General features: G+C 52.2%; 1 protein-coding gene across 3 annotated transcripts; it reads right to left on the bottom strand.

Moving 5' to 3' along the window:
* Nucleotides 1-8,540: 8,540 nt before the first annotated feature.
* On the bottom strand, nucleotides 8,541-14,495 carry CLDN19 (claudin 19). Of its 3 annotated transcripts, none has more exons than XM_043878748.1 (7): nucleotides 14,402-14,495; nucleotides 13,646-13,721; nucleotides 12,972-13,401; nucleotides 11,565-11,729; nucleotides 11,373-11,457; nucleotides 9,360-9,512; nucleotides 8,541-8,676 (listed from the first exon to the last, which is right to left on the bottom strand). In XM_043878748.1, the coding sequence occupies exons 3-7, from the start codon at nucleotides 13,192-13,194 to the stop codon at nucleotides 8,628-8,630; spliced, it is 675 nt and encodes a 224-aa protein (XP_043734683.1). In that variant the 5' UTR covers nucleotides 13,195-13,401; nucleotides 13,646-13,721; nucleotides 14,402-14,495; the 3' UTR covers nucleotides 8,541-8,627. The 3 variants fall into 3 exon arrangements, with proteins under 3 accessions (XP_043734683.1, XP_043734684.1, XP_043734685.1); XM_043878749.1 differs by lacking the exon at nucleotides 14,402-14,495 and adding an exon at nucleotides 14,032-14,173 and having other exon boundaries at nucleotides 12,972-13,377; XM_043878750.1 differs by having other exon boundaries at nucleotides 8,541-9,512; nucleotides 12,972-13,721.
* Between the last annotated feature and the right edge of the window lie 5,452 nt (nucleotides 14,496-19,947).

Below are 19,947 nucleotides of genomic sequence, written 5' to 3'. Positions count from 1 at the left end.
TCAGCAGTGACTACCCAGCTCAGCCCTAAGGCATGCAGTTGTTCCTGGAGCACCTTGCACATACCTTGCAGCAGCCAAAGAGCAATAAAGACCCTGTCCCCTAAATACTGGGATTGTGTTCTGATTGTAGTCAATCAGCTGTTTCTGATCAAGGAGGTGCAAACACAGAGATAGCAGTCATTGTTGTTCACCTACCCTCATTGTTGCAAGCCTATCCCCTTCAGCTGAAGGGACTTTCAGGGAATATAAAAAGCTGGTGCCTCCCCCCTCTTCATTTTAGTCTAAAGGACAATCAAAAGCACCCACATATGAGGGAGGGGGGAGTTAGTCACCGCACATACCAGGATGGTGGGGGTGGATGGGGGAGACAGCTCAGAAATGACCTGAAGATACCTTGAATATACACCTTAAGCTGATCCTTGGCACAGATACAGCCTAGAGTAAAAGAAAACAAAAATACAGCGAACCCTGGAGATGAGAGAAATGTGATTTCTAGGGTTATTATTAGTTTCAATGTCAAGTTTTTAATGACAACAATAACAAATCATAAGGCATACAAAGGAAAATATGGCTCAATCAAAGGAAAGAAAACCAACAGAAACTATCCCTGAGAAGGACCTGGTAGCAGATCTAGACAGCTTTTAGAACAAATGTTTGAAGATACAGGACTAAAGATGAAAAAACAGCGTATAAACAGAAGTGATGATAGTGGTAAAGAACCCACCTGCCAATGCTTAAGAGACATAGGTTCGACCTCTGGGTCAGGAAGATCCCCTGTAGAAGGAAATGGCAACCAAATCCAGTTTTACTGCCTGGAGAATCCCATGGACAGAGGAGCCTGACTATATTCTCTAATCGACCTCCACACCCCCACCCTAGTTGCTGGCAACTGAAATAAAGCAAAATTTCCACCAAAAAAAAAAAAAACTAGGCAAAATATGTAATTTTTTTAAGCTTTTAAAGATTAAAATACAAACTACTAGGCTAGGTCCAGGAGAGGATGAAAGTGTAGAAAAGTAAGTGATTTTCAGGGCTTCCTTTTCCCTGGATATGTTTGAAAATCTAGAAGAGACAACAGAGACTGGGTTCTTATCTGGAAGCTTAAGTTTGCTGACCTGGAGGAGGCAGTTGTAACTGCTAGAGGGCCCGCAAGCATGTGAACCCTTGTGTATTACCCCATGCTTTGAGTTGAGGACTTTGAATGGTTACCATGGTAGTAAATTAACCAACCCTCACATAGATTGCCACCTGACTTGGAGTCATATGGGGGCCCATATCTCAAGCCCTAGACTTCAATAAAGGTGATCCTGAAATGCTGGTTCCACTCCCCAACCCCAGGCACCCAGCTAAAGCAAGTAAAATATTATTTGTGGAAAATAATATAATCTGAGGCTTTGAATTATTTCTACAAATGTTTTACAAATGCCAAATCAAGCATATGTTCAAAGATTATTAGGTCTACAGGAGACAAGTCATCATGAACAAGAACTAGTAGAAGGTAGAAGCAGCAGACAGTGGAAAAAGACCCACAGGTAGCCCAGAGGCCAAAAATATTAGACGTAGAATGTAAAGCAACTGTGTTTACTGGATTAAGACATAGACACACACACAAAGAAGGACCACGAAGGCGCCAGAAGAGGACAGGCTTCCACAATCTAAAGACGGAGTGTTCAGAGAGAAACTAACTGCCTACACCTACACCTACACCTGCAAGAATGTGGGGAAATAAATTTCTATTGTCTAAGCCACCCAACATACATTATTCTGTTATAGGATCCCTGGCAAACTAATAAAGCAGGGAACCAGAAACTATAAATTGACAGCAGATTTTTTTAAATTAACCGGATGGGAATCTGAGACTATAAAAATACAATACACCAAAGAAATCAATAGACAGGTTCAGAAGCTAGTTAAAAACTGAAGATAAAAAGGGAATTCCCTGGTGGTCTAGGGATTAGGACTCCACGCTTTCACTTTTGAGGGCCTGGGTTCAGTCCTGGTCAGAGAATGAAAATCCCACAAGCCATGCAGTGCAGTCAAAAAATAAAAATAAATATTAACTGAGAGATAGATGAAGGAAATCATTTCTAATGAAATACAGAGAATAAACAATGGAAAACAGAGGAGAAAAGCTAAGAGGTAGAGAATATAGTAAGAAAATCAACCAGTCTGTAATTGTAGCCACAGAAGAAAGAAAAAAGGAGAAAATTGAAGAGATAATGACTAAGACTCAATCAGAAATGACTGGGGTGGGGAGAGGGAGAGACACCAGAAGAGTCAAGAGTCCCAAAGAGGTTAAAAAGAAATCCACATCTAAACACATCAAAAATTATACCACTTTTTTTTTAATGGCAAAAGAATATATTGCAAGTAGACAGGAAGAAGAAAAGGTTACTTTCAGAGGAGTGACATTTAAGCTGATTATTTCTCAACAGAAACAATGGATGCCAGAAAATAGTAAAATGATAGTCTGAGAGTAGAAAAATATCTTCAGTGACCTGAAAGAAAATAATTGCCAACCTAGGATTCCATACATGGTAGGATATGAAGGTGAAAAAAAAAACAACAGACATTTAGAGATAATAACTAAGAATACTCACAAGCAGCAGATAGGCATTAACAAGCAGAAGATAATGATCCTATTTGAAATATTAGGAGATAAAAACGGAATGAAAAGCTAAGTAAGAAGTAAGTCCTAAACCAAGGTTGCCTACCTCTGAGCTGGGGTTGAAGCAAAAGCTGCCTAACACTAGAGAAAAATAGGAAACTCCTTACTAAGATCCTGAATTGATACAAAACAGAAATCTGCTTCCTGATGGGAGGGCAGGAAACTCCCACCCAAGACCCGCTGTCATCACAAGGCAGAGGTCAGATGCTCAGGTGCACAGGGCCGGTCTATGAGTAAGGCTGGGGCAGAACTGAGAAAACCTCTGCCACCAACATGAGCCTTGTGTCATAAAGCAAGCAATGGCAAGCTGTTTCTGGGGAAGGAACAAGAGCATGGAGAGACTGCCTTTGGTGCCAGCATGCAGGAAGTGTTGAATGCCAAAGCTCAGTAGCACTAAGAAAAACTCTGGATTCCAGGTCTCAAACTAAGCACAAGATATCCGCAGAAGTGAAGAACTGCTTAGATGTGCTCATCAAATGATGACACAGCAGAGGAAAACGTCTTGATCTTAAAGATATGTCCGTAGAAATTGTACAAACCAAAACATGGGGAAAACAGACCATTGAAGAGCTGTGACACAATATCCAGCATGTGACTGAAGTAGCTGCTGAACATAGGAAAAATGTAGCAGAAGAAACATTTGAAAAAATAATGGCTGCAAATTTTCCAAAGTCAATGAAAGTTAATACATCACACATCCAGGAAACTCAGAAAACATGAACCAAAATGAATACAAAGGAAAAAATACATCCAGGCACATCATAGTCAGATTTAAGGAAACCAAAGACGGAGAAAATCTGACAAACAGCCAGAGAGAAACAAAGGAACTACAATATGAACTACAGCAGACTTTTGATTTTAAAACTATGTAAGCTAGAAAACACTAGCAAACACTAGCATGACATCTACAAAGTGCTGAAAAGGGTGAAGGAGTCAACCTAGAATTCTATACTCAGCAAAAACATCTTTCAAAAATGGAAGTGAAAGGTTCTGTTTTCATCATAGGTGAGTTCAAAGCTTCCATCTCTATCTTAGGAGTCATCTACATTTGTCTTGTTTCATTACTGGTGGTATTAACTCTTATCACTTGATTAAGATATGTCTGCTGTGCTCATCACTGCAAAATTAAGTATTTTGTACTTCTTAGTTAATAAATTACACGTATTGCCATTTTACTGTAAAGCTTTTTCTTTTTCCCCACTTATTTAATTATTCATATCTCTAGGAACTAGTGGATTCTTATTTTTATTCACAGTTAAAATCCATTACTGAAAAAAAAAATAAAACCCATTGCTGTCACTATGAATTTTGATGATCAAACTGTTCCAGATAAAATCAGAGGGAACCCTTTAATCTGGTTTCTGAATCCTTTAGACACATCTCCATCATTCCTTGAGCACATTCTTACTTTCTGGAACAAGACGCTCCAAGATTATTTTGTACTTTCCTTGAATCTCCCTGGGGTTCTGCATGGTATTCAGAAATCAAGATATGAGCTTGCCCTTGGGGGTCATTGCTTCTTGGCCTGTCTAGGGGATGTACAGTCAGCCCTCAGTACTCATGGGGGATTGGTTCCAGAACCACACCTGTCCACCCCCTCCCCTGCCAACCACAACCATACCAAAATCCCTGAATGCTCAAGTCCTTTATATAAAATACTGTAGTACAGTGGGCTCTCTATATCTCCAGTTCCATGGCCATGGTTACAGAAGGCTCTGTGTATGTATATTATACACATGTACATATACAACTGTATTTCTACATTTATCTACATATATTAAAAGCTGTACGGTCATCCGCATACCTCCAATTCCAATCCAACACCTCAAGATTTATTCTAGTCTTCCCCCTTTCCAACTCTGTAAATCCATTCTCTGACAGTGAGAAGACGCTTCAATTACCTCCAGTGTAGATACTTATTTGGGCTTCCCAGGTGATTGGTAAAAAATCCTCCTGCAATGCAGAGGATGAGGGTTTGGTCCCTGGGTCAGGAAGGTCCCCTGGAGAAGGAAACGACAACCCACTCCAGCATTCTTGCCTGGGAAATCCCATGGACAGAGGAGCCTGGAGGGCTACAGGCCATGGGGTCACAAGTCAGGTATGAATGAGCGACTAAACAACGACAAATTTACTTATTTGTTCAATCCCCTTATATGTAACCAATCTCCAAACCCAGCAACCAAGGACTCCAGCTTTGTGGCAACCACATGGGCCACCAACACAGAGAGGGAGAGACAGTGGTTCAGGTTTTGACTCCGTGACTCCATAGCATTGAGTCAGTCCTCTGATGCTCAAAAAAAGAATTGGTAAAATTGGTAAAAAAGAGAATTGTTTACCCTTTCCTCAACATTTTTTTTCTTTTTAAAAAAGTTTTACTGAAGTACAGTACCCTGGAGAAGGAACTAATAATACCCACTCCAATATTCTGGCCAGGAGAATTCCATGGACTGTATAGTCAATGGGGCCACAAAGAGTCGGACACGACTGAGCAACTTCACTTACTCACAGTTGATTTACAACATAATGTTAATTTCTGCTGTTCAGCAGAGTGATTGTTTCCTCCACATTTCTTGTTGGTTTTTTTTTTTTCTTTTTTTTTTTTTTCTTGTTGTTTTTAACAAGACTATATAGTATCCAGAATAAAATTGCCTACAATATTCTCATAAATTGAACTAAGTATTAGTTTTACGTGCTCTCTGAGGAGAGATGGTCAGGAAGCACTAATGGGTGTTGTCCATTCTTCATGTCCAATTTTGCCTGGATCAGGTTTAGTTGTGTTCCTGACAATCTTTCCACCTCTAGACAAAATCTTAAATTGAACCACTTTCATTATATCCAGTTAGTCAATGGTAGCTCAGTTGAAATTCTCATCCAGAAAAGGAGAAGCAACACACAGCTCTCACTAGCCTACACCTGCCTTTCCGAAATGCTCCAGAATCACCCAGAGATCTCCTGAAAATGCTGAATCTGTTTCCCCTAGTGTGGAGTGGAGCCTGAAATTCTGCACTTCTAACAAGGTTTGGGGTGATGTGATGCTTGTGGCTGGAAGACTCTGCTTTGAGTGACAAGAGTCTTCATCACCTTTATTCGAATGGGAAGTATATAAAATTACAAACCAGCAAAACTTAAATGTATTTTTAACATTTTGATTTTTTTTTCATTTTTAAACACACAGAGAAAAACAGAGTGAACCCCTAAGTATCACTGGCATTTACCAATCTTATTTAAAAAATTTTCCCTGCCCCTGACTTTTCTATTCCTAGAGTATTTTTAAAGAAAATCCAGCCATTACATTGTTTCAGTGTGCATGTCTGACAGACAAGGCTTAAAAATGATAACCAGTGTCATTATCACATAAGATGAATAATACATATGACACAAAATTAACCATAATTCCTTGACATCATCTAATACTCAGTTCTATCTATACTCTCAGATGCAGGCAATAGATGAGTGTCTGGTCAGATACTCCAGCACCTGGTTCACACCCCTCAGCTGAACATCTGTTACCTTGGTACTCTGGCTTTCCTTCGAGGCTGAGGGCACAGGTATATCCCTCCCCAAACCATCTTTTATGGCCTGCCAATTTCATTCTTAGCTTCTCTGATGGCTGAGATGGTCAAGAACCTGCCTGCCATGCAGGAGACCTGGGTTTGATCCCTGCCTCAGGAAGATCCCCTGGAGAAGAGAATGGCAACCCACTCCAGTAATTCTTGACTGGAGAATTCCATGGATAGAAGAGCCTGGATGGCTTCAGTCCATGGGGTTGCAAAGAGTTGGACACAACCGAGCAACTAACACTTAATTTCATCCTTGAAAGAACTCTGCTAGTAAAATAATAACAGCACAACCTACCTGGGTCTCCTCTCAGTCCTCTAGCCTTGCGGCTGGGATAGGAAACAGGGGGCCTGGACAGTTGACCCTGTCACAGGTTGGCAGACAAGGTGACCATGATGTAAACATTTGAAAGAGAAGAGGCCTGGGGGGATTAGGCTTCCCAAACTCTTCTAGCTGCAAACTCTGAGTTCTTCCCAGGCATCCTCCCATTGCCAGGAACCATTGGGTTGTGAGCGGTCACCTGACTCTCCACCTGTCCAATCTTCGGCTATGGGCACAAAAGGCGTCCCTTCACAAAGGATCACACCGAAGTTTGCTCCCGCCCAGCTGTGGGGCCACCCGCTGGCCTGGCGCTTGTCCCCCGCACAGCCCAGCCCTGAAGCAGCCAGCACACACTGTCCCAACATTTGCCTACCAAGCCCTAAGCATCTGGTGGTCCCTGAACATGGCTGTGTGTGACAGAAGTCAAACTCAAAACTGTTTCAGCGGAAAGGGGTTTATTTATTTACTGGGAGGGTGTGGTGGCCTCACGGAATGGCCTGGTCTCGGGAAAGGCAGAGGAAGAGGGGCTTCCTTTCGTCTTTCTCGCCTCTTGTTTTACCTGCCTTTCGAGACTGCCTCAGAGGGGCAAGAAATGTGGCTGCCACAGCCCCGAGCTTCAGGCCTCACAGAAGTGCCCTCATGTGCTGACCTCTGGTGCCCAGGTCCACCACGTGGCCACCTCAAGACCATTAGGTTGGGATGCCTGGAGGCGGCAGAGAGGGCTGGACATCAGCTCCCCAGGTGACTTGAATGAGCGAGCAGAGCCAAGAACCCCTACGTTACAATGTCAGGCACCCAGAGAGGCTCTTCCGTAGCTCTCGTTCACCTCTCACCTCGTTCGAGATGCAGGGCTCTGGTGAACCCATTTAGGCGCAGCCACCTACCCCTTCTAGCCCCTCAGGTGCCCCTATGTATGCGCAGCTGCCGCCAGGCCAGGCTGCCCGTGGATGATCCCACGGCAGCTCTGCCGTCTGCTTCTCCCCTCCCTTCTCCTGGAGCCGGACGGTCATCTCGTCTGACTTCACCTCTCAGAGGCACGTCAGGGGGAGACGGTTGAGCTGCGTCCTTGGGATCTGTGACTGGGTAGGAGATGTCACTGGACGGGTGGTGGAGGAAGCCAGAAGAGAACTGGCTGAGGAGGGCAGGGGAAGGAAAGGGACAGTTCTTTCCAAGAGCTGTGGTCAGCTCCTTCTGGTTGGGAGAGACAGAGGGCAGAGGCCAGAGAGAGGCCCAGGGTCCCGGGAGGATGTCTCAGGTGGGCAACACCTGAGTATGACAGCAGGGGCTCGTCTGGGTTAATTTTCCCTATATTCCTTTGAGGACTCTCGCTTCTATTGGAAAAGGAAATGGCAACCCACTCCCGTATTCTTGCCTGAAAAATCCTATGGACGGCCTGCAGTCCAAAGGGTAGCAGAGTGGGACACGACTGAGCGACTAAGCCCGCGCACACACTTGCTTCTGTATGAAGGAGGTGATAACTGTACTTCAAGACCTAAAGTCCTTCCAGCTCTGCCCACAGCCCTGTGTGAGGTGAGAGCTCCAGCCGCTGACTCAGGCAGCCTCAGGCTGCCCCTCCCTACTCTGGTTCCAGGGCAGAAACAGTGGGGTCTCAGCAGACTGGAGACAAGAGGGGTGGGTATGGGAGAGGACGCAGCACTGGGCTGGGAGCAGAGCTTCCGACACTCCTGCAATGCCCTAACGTCCTTCCCTCAGGCACTTCTCCAGGCAGCCAACTCCTCCTTCGTGTCCTGTCACCCGGCTCTGGCCCCCAGCACCAAGTGAGAGGGTCTCCCTGGGATCACCCCCTTTCCCAGGAGGGCTCCAGGACAGCCAGAGCAGCAGGGCTGCGTCTCTGAACAAGGAGGTGCTGGTGCCAACCTAAGGACGGTCAGGGAGGATCCTGACCAGCTTGGATGTGCTGTGTAACCCTTACTGGACCTGTCTCCCCATCTTTGTGCCCAGAGACGGATCAAATGACACCACACTCAAGAGCTGGATGTTCACTTTTCTTTCCAAAAAATATCAAGCACATAGTCTAGGTGTGGCAAGGCGGGGCAGAGCCAGGCTGGGGACCTGGACATTACACACCCAGGGGGCCCTTGGTGGAGGCGGACAATTTAACAACTGGTCTGAAAGTCAAAAGAGAGGAGAGCTAATTAGTGGGGTGAACAGAGGGCAGTGGGGCTGGGGCAGAGGGGCTGTGGGATTCAGGCCCAGACTCAGGGACTGGCAAGTGGAATTCACAGCAGCCCTGCAGCAGGAGCTCATTTCTGGGGCAGGAGTGACATGGCCTGGCTCAGCCATCTGTGTGTGTCCACGCAGCTCCAGGCATACTGCAAGACCTGAATTCAGAGGCAGCAGGGCCACGCCTCCTGGTCTCTCTGAACCCACTTCCTTGTGTGTAATCCGGGACAAGTGTCATCTTGGCCTTCCTTCCTGGGGTTGTGAGAAGCCCCGTGGGGCAGAGGGACAATGGGCTCTGGCCACCCCCAGGGCGTCTTTATTGCTGCGTCCTCCAGGCCCAGCATAGAGAGTAAATAAGTGGCCAGGAAAGGAACTGCAGCTGGCTGGGGTGTGGACAGGTCCCTGCCTGTACCCGGCCCTGGCCCTGGCCCCAGCGGCGCAGGAGGGCTCTGGCCGGCCTCCCGCCTCTCTCTGAATGTCCGGGTCTGAGTCTCAGGACGCAGACTGGGTGCCTAGGTTGGGGACAAGCTGCTCAGAGCCCTAGCCGACCTGGGGGACCCCCTGAGCCCTCCTGGCCCCACCCGGGGTGCTGCACCGGCCAGCAGATGCTGGGCAAGCTCAGACGTACTCTCGGGCAGCCGCGGAGGGACCCGGCCGGTAGGGCTGCGGGCTGTTGTTGGCTCGTTCGGGCTCCGGACACGTGCAGCAGAGGAAGGAGCCGCCCAGCAGGGCCAGGCCGGCGGCCGCCCAGCCCACGAACAGGGCTGGGCCGAACTCGTACCTGCGAGGGGTGGAGGACACCATCAGGTGTGACTGTGCCGACCCTGCCCCGCCCCGACCTCCCCCGGGGGGCTCCCAGCCTCTGCCTGGCAGAGCAGAGGGTGGGCAGGGCGTGGGGAGCGGAGGCTGGGGCCTCACAAGCCTCCTGGGGCTCTCTGGGGAAGCTGGGATGAATGAACGCACATCTGGGGAAGTTGGGATGAACACACACCCTTTCTTCAGCCCCTGCCCCAGCACATCAGCACCACCAGCTCAGAGCGACCCAGGTCCAAGCTGGTCTGCTCCGTGTAACCTCGGGCCCCTTTCCTCCTCTGGCCAGTGCAAGGGGGTGTGTGTGTGGGGGGGGGGGGGTACCCGCCAGGCCGCCAGGGACGGGAGGAACGGGGCAGTCCAGCCACCTCTCTTGGTCATGGTCTGGCCCACGGAACTCGTCACTGGGCTCTCACCGCCCTCTGAAGAAGGCCAGACTCCTCCGCCTGCTCCACCTAGCACTCCCGCCTCTCCACCCCTAGGCGGGGCGGGGCAGCCCGGCGTCCCCTCTGCAGCGCCCAGGTCTCCCCACCTTAGGGCCCGAGGCGCCCCCTGCTGGAGCGTCCCGCTACCTGCGTCCCCTCCGCCTCTAGGACCCAGGGCAGATGCCACCTCCTCCGGCAGCTTTCCCTGACTCCTCTTTGCTCGCCACCTGGCATTGACTCTCACATGGTGGCTGATCATTTCTTGCTGGTCTGGCTCCCCGGGGAGCACCTTGAGGGCACACAGCACCAGATTCGTTCATGTCCCCAGGACCCAGCACAGGGCCTGCAATTCGGGCAACCTTGAGGAGTGCTGAAGGGGCAGGGTGAGTGCCAGCCTGGCATCTCTGAGCTGCTACCTCTTGCTGGGCAGGTTTTCGTGGTTACAGCTGCCAGCCTCGGGGAATGAACCTCACTACTGAAATCTTTTCCTCCCCTCTCCATATTGCTGCCTCCTCCAGGGAGCCTTCCAGACTGCAACCACCCAGCCATCTCTCCTCATCCTCCCTCCACCCCAGGCCTCAAGGTCTGTTGGGATAACTGGGGTTGAGACTGTCCCATTCTCTGCTCCTGGCAGAGCTGAGAGGTAAGGGGAGGGGTCAGTCCCTTCACAGAGCCCCTTATTTGGCCCCCACACTTTGACCTTACAAGTCTTGACCATTTTAGCCTCCAAATATCTCTGCCACTCAGCCCCAAGCCCTCTGCTCCAGACCTCTACAACAGAACGTTACTGGCCTTGCCCACTTCCCATCATTCTCACACCACAGCCAGAGGGATTGTCCTGCCTTCCACCTGAAGATGGGGAAAAGAAAGCTTCCTATGGCTGCAAGGGCCTCTGCTATCTGCCCTTAAGACTTTTCCAACCTCATCTCTTTGGCTCCAAGTCCCTGTGCCTCCTACAGAAATAACAACCCCCCCCCAAAAACAAACAAACAAACAAACAAAAAGAAATAACAACCCAGTAAGATGGTGCCCTTACTTGCACCATCTCATAGAACCCTCACAATCACACTGAGCTGCATCCCTGGTCCTAGCTGCATGTTCCAGGGCAGGAAACCAGGCACAGAAAGATTAAGGAATTGCCAGTCACACAGCCAGCCTGTGTGGAGCTGTGATTTAAATCCAGAGCCAGAGCATTACCCCTTGGGGTGGCTTCCATCAGCTTCCCGCCCCGTTGGAGGGCCCAGCCACATGCTGTCTGCTCCCCACGCCAAAGAACTTCTCAGCAACAGCCCCTGGGGCCTGTCCCTAGTTTCCCCGCCAGGTGCCCTGCGGGACGAAGGCCAGCAGCCTCAGAGAAGGTGGAGCGGGAGGCCCAGCCATGGCTCAAGCCATGCCCCGGCACTCACCTGGCATTGACAGGTGTGCTGGGGTTGAAGAACTCCTGGGTCACCAGGGTGGCATACCACGAGACGGCTGTCAAAGTGCAGAGGCCTAAGGACAGGGGAGGGAGGTCTCAGCTCTCTCCGGCCCCCAGATGGCCACCCAGCATGGGGCTGCTGGCTATGGTCAAGATGGGGGGGGGGGAGCTGGGCACTTACCCGCCAGGAGGAAGAGGGCACCCCCAGCGATGGCGACACGGCCCTTGGCGATGGGGTTGCTGTCTCCGACCCGAGTGCACTTCATACCGACAACACTGAGGACCATGGCCACGAAGCCCAGGAGCACAGCCACCACCATCAGGGCTCGCGCGGACTGGATGTGACCTGAGTGGAGTGGGAGGGACTGAGCCGGACCCAAGATGGGGGGCCTGGAGCTGAAGCTGAAGGTGCTACTTGCCGTAGGTGAGAGGGGATGGGGAGGGTGGGAGAGCAGGGTGTGGAGCTGAGCCACACCCTCGCTTGCGGGTTCTTTTGGATAGTGTGTGGTGACGAGGGGCATGAGTTCTCCCATCTGCTGCTTTCTGGCCAGGCGACTCCCTTTGGGGCCTGGCACAGGCCTTGCAGGCAGTGGGGTTGGGAGGCAGCTTCTCCTGGGGCCTCTCAGATCCGGCGGAAGGAGGAGCTGAGGGATCTGACGCTGGTCAGCTTTCCCTCTGCCCCTTGAGTCACCCATGGCAGCTGGATGCCTGCTGCTGGGGCCAGTCCTGGGTCCAGGGGCAGCTCAGGGCATCTGGGTCCCTGATGGAGGCCAGATGACCTGTCTGGTCTGCAGTGGCGGGGGCCATGTGACAGCAGCCTGGCTCAGGCCTGTGGGGCCCTGGGCAGAGGGCGGTGGGTGGGCTCCCAGCCAGGGTAGAGCTAAAGTGGTGTCTGTTTACGAGCCAACTTGTCAGGCTCAGCCCCACACCTCAGGAGGAGGACTACCTGCCTACTCAAGTGCCTGTGTGTGGACGTGCATATGTGTTAGTCGTGTCCAACTCTTCGAGACCCCGTGGACTGCAGCATGCCAGGCTTCCCTGTCCCTCACCATCTCCTGGAGTCTGCTCAAGTTCACATCTATTGAATCAGCGTGTGTGTGTGTGTGTGTGTGTGTGTGTGTGTGTGTGTGTGTGTGTGTGTGTGTAGGTGCACCCAAGGGCCCACATACTTGTCTACGTGGCAGGACTGTCACGTAGATATGTGCACACAGTATGTCTGCAGAGGGTGTGGGGAGAAACAGAGGGAAGGGTCTTGACTGAGCCCCTCTGTTGATGACCGCTGGCAGTCATCTCTCTGATCCTCCCAGAGTCCTGCGAGAGTCCTAGTCCTCTCCTTTCCAGATGAGGACATAGAGGGTCAGTGACTCCTTCAAGGTTACAGTGGCAGAGCTGGCATGTGGACCCACAGTTGCCAGAACCTAGAGCCCCTGTTCCCGGTCAGGGGACAGGTTGACCTGGTTCTTCACGAGTGCACGGGGGCAGGGGCTGGCGAGTGCAGCCCAGGGCAGATGGCAGACTGTGGGAAAGCCTGCTCTGGGCCCCTCACCCCCACTTCCCGCCTCCCCATCCCAGCGGGCATGAGGCCTACCTTCCAGGGCGAGCAGCGAGTCATAAAGCTTGCACTGCACCTGACCGGTGCTCTGGGAGGCGCAGGACATCCAGAGTCCTTCGTAGAGGCCCACGGCGGTGATGATGGCGTCGCCCGCGTAGGAGGACTGCTTCCACTGCGGCAGGGCTGTGCTGGCGATGATGCCCACCCAGCCACCCATAGCCAGGAAGTAGCCCAGGAGCTGAAGGCCGGAGTTGGCCATGGCCAAGGGAGGGGACTGGGGGTTCCAGGGCTCAGGGCTGGGCCAGGATCCCTGGGGGGGCCGAGGTCATGGCCAGGTGACAGGAGCAGCTGGGTGGGGGGTGGGGTGCAGCAAGTGGTCAGAGGCTGAGGAGGAGAGGCGGCAGCCCTGCAGTGGCAGCAGCAAAGGCAGCGGCTCCAGGCTCTAGAATGCAGGGGGAGGCCCAGGCTGGAAAGGCCAGGGGCCCGCCCACAGTAGCCGCCTAAGCCAGGGCAAGGTCCCCAGCAAAGCTCCTCCTGCCCAGCCCCCTGGGGGTGGGGGGTGGGGTGGGGCGTGGCCAAGGTGGGTTCCCCTCCCCAGGGATAGAGAAAGGAGGGGCTGGGAGGAGTGACCTGGGCTGGCTCTCAGGGCCTTTCCCCTAGGGGAACCCCTTTAGAAGCTGATACAAGTGCCCTAAAATTCTAATTCCTACCCCAAGCATCAGCCCTGAGATGATGGACGTTGCCACCCCACAGTTGATCTGAGCCTTGGGGTTTTCTGTCCCCTGCCTGTAGGACGGAAAGAGAATGGGATTCCAATGTGCAGGAGGTAAGACTAGGGTTAGACATCAAGGAGAACCTTTTGGAGCGGGTTCTGAGGTCAGCTATGGAGAGACTGGGCTGGGGAGGGGGTGTTGGGGAGAGAGGTCCTGGGTCCCTGGGGCCATGTGTATCAAAACAGGGGAGGGCCAGACTCCCTCAAACAGGAGTCTGTTTGAGATCTGAGGTGGGGGGCAGAAGAGGGACCCCATGAAGGCTGGGACAGAGCTGGCCGCCAGCCAGCCAGGAGCCTGGCAGGGAGGTGGGAGATATCACCAACCTTTGGCATCAGCCTGAAGGAGGGCAGACTGCTCAGGCTGCTAATCCCTCTGCTGGCTAGCTTAACACTCCTGCTGGGGCCTGAGGCACCAGGCCCTGGCCCCCAGCTCCAGAACAGCCTGGGGGGGAGCAGTGGCCTCTGCACATTCCTGGGGTTCAGGCTGCCCCCTCCTAGCGCCCACCCCCTCCTCTCACCAGTCCCAGCTGAGCCCTCTGGAGCAAGGGAATGTTTAACTCTCGTCGACCTCATTAGCAATCCCCTCACGTTCAGTTCGGCTCGCCAGGCGTGGGTGCCGGGGAATGTCAAAATCCTGTTCCCGCTCCCGCCAGCCCCCGCCAGCCCCCGCTCCCGCCCCCGCACCCCCTCCTACCCCAGCGTCCCACTCGCCTTTCCCCATGCTGCGCTGGGGGAAGGCAGGGTCCTGCCGCAGACCCTGGGCTCCAGGCACCCTCCACCCAGAACCCCTCCGCGGGGGCAGCCCCGCCCGCTCCCTCGCATTCTTCACGTGGCTATGCAAACGAGAGGGTGCCAGGCGCTGCAGACAATGCCGCCCTGTGCGCCCGCTCGGGCGTGGGCGCTGGTATGGCCCGCGGCCCCGCGGCTGCCAGCTGGGGGAGGGGCCTGCACTCAAGGGGGCGGTGGGCGCTGCTGGCCCTGTGGTTCCCGATACTGTTCCCCCCCACCCCGTCACCGCCCACCGCGGTCCTCGGAGCTGGAAAGTCCAGAGCCACGTGGATCTGGCTGTCCTGGGGCCGCCTGCGAGTCCCCCAAAGCTAGCCGGGCCTAGAGCCATGGTACAGTCCAGTCCCTAATTCCGATCCCTCCACCACGGACGGCGAGAGGGTGATGTAGAGGAGCAGGGGACTGCCGGCGCCCAGAGTGGAGACTCCGGGCGAGGGTTTCTAGGCCTTATCCCTCTCTAATCGTAGACAACCCCTCACGGTGGGCGCCGCTTCACGGATTAGGAACCAAGACTGAGAGAGGTGACCTACCCCAGGCTAGGAAGCCCGGGGTCAGGGTGCTTTCCTATCAGATCTGTCTAGCCCACACCCCACCTTTCTTGCAGCACTGGGAGGGACAGGCCTGAGCTGGCTGGCTGTGGAGCCTGTGTCCTCACCTCTAAATCATGGAATTAGATTCATGGACTCTAATTAGCTTCATGGAATCACCCAGAGAGCTGCCCAGTGTTTGAGAGAATGCAGGCTGCCTGCATGGGGCGGCCACTCAGCAGTTATTCCCAAAGGACTGACTGCCCTCTCCAGGTTGGGCTTGGCTTTTCCCAGATAAGTTGCTAAGCCATGTCCAGCTCTTTGCCACCCCATGGATTATAGTCCTCCAGGCTTCTCTGTCCATGGGATTTTCCAGGCAAGAATACTGGAGTGGGTTGACATTTCCTCCTCCAGGGAATCTTCCAGACCCAGGGACAGAACCTGTGTCTACTCTGTCTGCTGCAAGGCAGGTGGATTCTTCACGGCTGAGCCACCAGGGAAGCCCCCTCCCAGCCTCATGCAGGGCTTCCTCTGTAAGAAGGATCCAGGAGTCATTCTGATCCCGAGGAGCACCTGAGTCAGGTCTCTGAGCCTTAGGATCCTCAAGGCCACACAGAGTGTCAGAGCTACACCGCCCTGGAGACCACGGACTGCAAGGCCCTCCACTGAAAAATGAAAAGCTGAGAATCAAAGATGGGAAGCGAGCTGCTCAGGGTCACTCAGCTGCCCCCAGGACGCTCACTCCTCCACCCTGGCTGGGCCGCGCCAACCCCAAGCCCTCCCTACACTGGACCAGACCCACTTTAAGATCCAGAATGATGCTCACATCTCCCTTGGAAACTCTTATCCCTTCTGTTACTTGTGGTCTTGAGTCTGTTCTACCAAAACATCCTCTCCTACCCCAATGGCCTTCCCTCACCCATGTCCCAAAGCCCTTTGGAATCCAGATCCTGCTTCTGGAGTAGAGTTCCCTAGCCAGCCGCGGCTTCTCCACCCAGGGCTTCTGCCACCTCTATGGCCCCCTACAGTCCAGCAACTCCCAGGCGTGTGGGGAGAGCAACAAGGCTCAGGAACCCACCCCAGCCTCCATTAGGAACTAACTAGAAACTTCCCTGGGGAATCACACTTCACTGTTTAAAAAGTGCTTTCACTTACAAGATACTTAGGGGTACTACTAGCTTTATCTCTGCCATTGAAAAACTGTGTGATGCTAGGCAAGTCCCTTTTAGCTTCTCTGGTCCTGGTTCCCCAATTGAAAAAGAGAGACAATAGTATTCATCTGTCTGGGTCACAGAGGGGTTTAGAAGGATCAAAATGGGCGAGAAGTGCTTTTGGAAAACATAATACGCCTGAAGAATTGTGGCTAATGAATGCTCTGTTCCCTCCTGGGCCATCTCCCACTTGTGCCCTCACACCCTGGCTGCAGGCTGGCTGCCCGCTTCACCCTGGGTGACTGAGGACCCACTGCCCCTTCCTGCCTGGCAGTGCCTGGCGGGGCGGGTGCTTAGTAGGTCGATCTGTGCTGACCACTGACTGATGGGCGTGAAGATGACATTTCTGCCTCCCTCCCAGTGAAACACAGGAGCACCTCCCCTGGTCCTTTCCCCCTGCCAGTTAAGAGGGTCTGACTCAGTTGGTTGCCGTCCAGCACTTTCTCTGCAGCCACCATCTGAAATGCTGGTGGCGCAGGAGGTGGTGCTGGCCAAACTCCCCCCAGCCTGGAGTCTGACTTTCCCTGGAATCCCAGGCTCAAAATGGAGATGACTTGCCCCAGGCGGCACACTAGAAAGCAGTGCAGCTAGCAGCGCGGCCACCCCAGTGTGACCCAGCAGCGTGGCCACCCCAGTGTCTCGCCCGCTCCGGCAGGATCAGGTGCTCTGATCTGGGATCCGTCATGCTCTTTGCATATTTCCTTTCACGGCGCTTGGCTCATCGTTCCTTTGCCTCCTTTCCAAGGACTGAAAGATCAACTGGCCCTACCACCAGCCTCATTTTTGTGCCCCACGACTAACCCAGGGCAAATAGATGGGGGAAGAGTGGAAACAGGGACAGACTTTATTTTCTTGGGCTCCAAAATCACTGTGGACAGTAACTGCAGCCACGAACTTAAAAGATGCTTTCTCCTTGAAAGAAAAGCTATGACAAACCTAGGCAGTGTATTAAAAAGCAGAGACAACACTTTGCCGACAAAGGTCCGTACAGTCAAAGCTATAGGTTTTCCAGTAGTCATGTGTGGATGTGAGAGTTGGACCATGAAGAAGGCTGAGTGCTGAAGAATTGATGCTTTTGAATTGTGGTGCTGGAGAAGACTCCTGAGACTCCCTTGGACTGCAAGGAGATCCAACCAATCCATCCTAAAGGAAATCAACCCTGAATATTCATTGGAAGGACTGCTACTGAAGCTCCAATCCTTTGGCCACCTGATGTGAAGAGTTGACTCACTGAAAAGACCCTGATTCTGGGAAAGATTGAAGGCAGGAGGAGAAGGAGGTGACAGGGGATGAGATGGCTGGACGGCATCACTGACTCATTGAGTTTGAGCGAGCTCTGGGAGACGGTGAGGGACAGGGGAGCCTAGTGAGCTGCAGTCCATGGGGCTGCAAAGAGTCAGACATGACTTAACGACTGAACAACAACTAACCCAGGGTGAGGGTGACTGGCAGTGCCCTCTTCTCTTCCCCAAACAATCCTGAGCACTGGCTCTCTTTGGCACCCCTGCTGAGAGCTCTGCCAGTTGCCCAGAGTGCCGAGACAGACATCTTCCATGTCCATATCTTCCCTGAGTTTGATGAGTTTCCTCCGTCCCCTCTCATGCTCCATTGGCTGCTCTCGCTTCATTTCAAGCAGCCTTCCCCAATGCTGATCCGCTTGTGTGCAATTGTCACACACACAGGCCAAGCAGTCTTAGCTTGGACTCTGCCATCACCTCCTGCTGCTGGGAGGACTCACCCACCATAATCATATGCACTTATTCCAGTTCTGTTGCCACTGAAAACATCTGGCCTTTCGTGAGCTACACTGAGACAGTCTGCTGTCTCTATGTGTTTAGCATACTTTGAAATTGTGAAGGTCATCTGCCTTAAGGTGAAAGCTCCTGGAAGACCACAATCAGGCTGATTAGTTTTCTGTAATGTTGAGTATCTCCTATGTGCCAAGCATCATGCCAGGCTCTCTATGAATATTCCCTCATTGATACTCTCAGCCATCCCAGGAGGTAAGGGCTATAATCTCACATTACTGCTGAGGAAACACATTCAAGAGATCACACAGCCGGAAGTGGTGGGAAGTAAAAGTCTAGTCCAGCTCAGCATGTGGGTGAAGTTGGTGTTCTTTCCATTAACGTGGTCCTCTCTCCATAAGGCAAGTGGGTCATCCAAACAGGACACAGACCACCAATTACTAAAGAAATAATGACTGTCCCTACAGGACGGTTCCCGTGAGCAGACTGTCTCCCAACTTGAAAAACAACTGTTCCCACATAACTCCCTCCAGCTCATCCTGCCCCTGAGTAGAGCTAAACTCCTGAGAAGAATGGTCTGCACCCACCAGCACCACTCATTCTCCTCCCCTTCTCACTTGAAAGACGACTGAAACATCTCTTGCCAAAGTTCTCAGTAATCTCCACGTCCATCCCCAAATTCAAAAGCGGGTCCTGGTTCTGAGCTTGTTCAACCTCTCAGCAGCTTTAGACACCGCTGCTCACCCCCTCCTTCCTGAAACACTCTCATCAGCTTTCAGGACCAGACATCCTGGCTCCCCGCTCACAGCTGGTCCTCATGTCGTCTGTTGGACCCCACTGCCTTCCAGTTGCCTGCAGCCCGGCCCAGTCTTCCGACTCCTCTTCTGTCCACACTGACCTCAGTTTCCTGGATTTGAACACCCCCCCATGTGCTGATGATAACCTCCAAAACTTCAACTCCTATGCCCACCGTTCCCTGAACTCCAGATTCAGGAATCTTCTGCTTAACAGGCTCTTCAAACTTGAGCAAAACACACAAAACCAGATTCCTCATTTCCATGCCCATAACCCTCTTGTCTGCAGTCTGCCCAACATGGGAGAAAGAGTGGCTCCACTTCCCCAGCTGCTCAGGCTAAATCCTTGCTGTTCCTTCTTCTTACTCCAGCCAACCCATCAGCGACTCCTCTCGACTCTACTTTAAAATTTTTTTAAGAATATTTATCTATTTATGGCTGTGCCAGGTTTTAGCTGTGGCATGTGAGATCTTAGTTCCCTGTTCAGGGATCAAACTCGGGCCCCCTACAAAGTTGGGAATGCGGGGTCTTAGCCACTGGGCCACCAGGGAAGTCCCTTTTGGTTCTACTTTGAAGAGATTCAGAACCTGACCTTTCTCAGTGCTGACACCCAATCCACACCGCCTCCATCTCTCCCCAGGGTCAAAGCAGCAGCCTTTGCTATGCTCTCCTTGTCTCCATACTTGCTCTTGTAGCCCGTTTTCCATGTACATTCTTCACTGAGGCCTTTAAAATGTAAGTCAGATGCCCCCACCCCCTGCTCAAAATCCCCCAAGGGCTCCTGTCCCAGTGAGTCAAAGCCCAGGTGCTCCCTGTGGCCAACAGGGCCCCAGGACCCTGACCTCCCTGGCTACCCTCCTTGCCTGCTCTGTGCCACCATGTCAACCTGCTTGCTGCTGCTCCCCACTTGGGGCCTAACCTGCTTTCTTATCTACCTCAAAGGATCACACACACACACATTTATGTGTTTGTTACCTGTCTCCCTTACTAAAGTATAGGCTCTGCAGGGCAGGGACTTGTTTTATTGGGTTCCATGTTCCCAGCTCCAGGCACTTAGCTGGTGCTCAATAAATAAACACGGTTAAATGAATAAATGGGCTCTCAGAGTGCAGGTTCCTAACTCACGACCCCCCTGCCTCTCAAGCCCAGGATGGGAGATGAGCTTGAGGCCAGA

Source organism: Cervus elaphus, chromosome 20 (genome assembly GCF_910594005.1).
Source record: "Cervus elaphus chromosome 20, mCerEla1.1, whole genome shotgun sequence".
NCBI lineage: Eukaryota > Metazoa > Chordata > Mammalia > Artiodactyla > Cervidae > Cervus > Cervus elaphus.
This window is presented reverse-complemented; position numbering and strand designations above follow the sequence as displayed.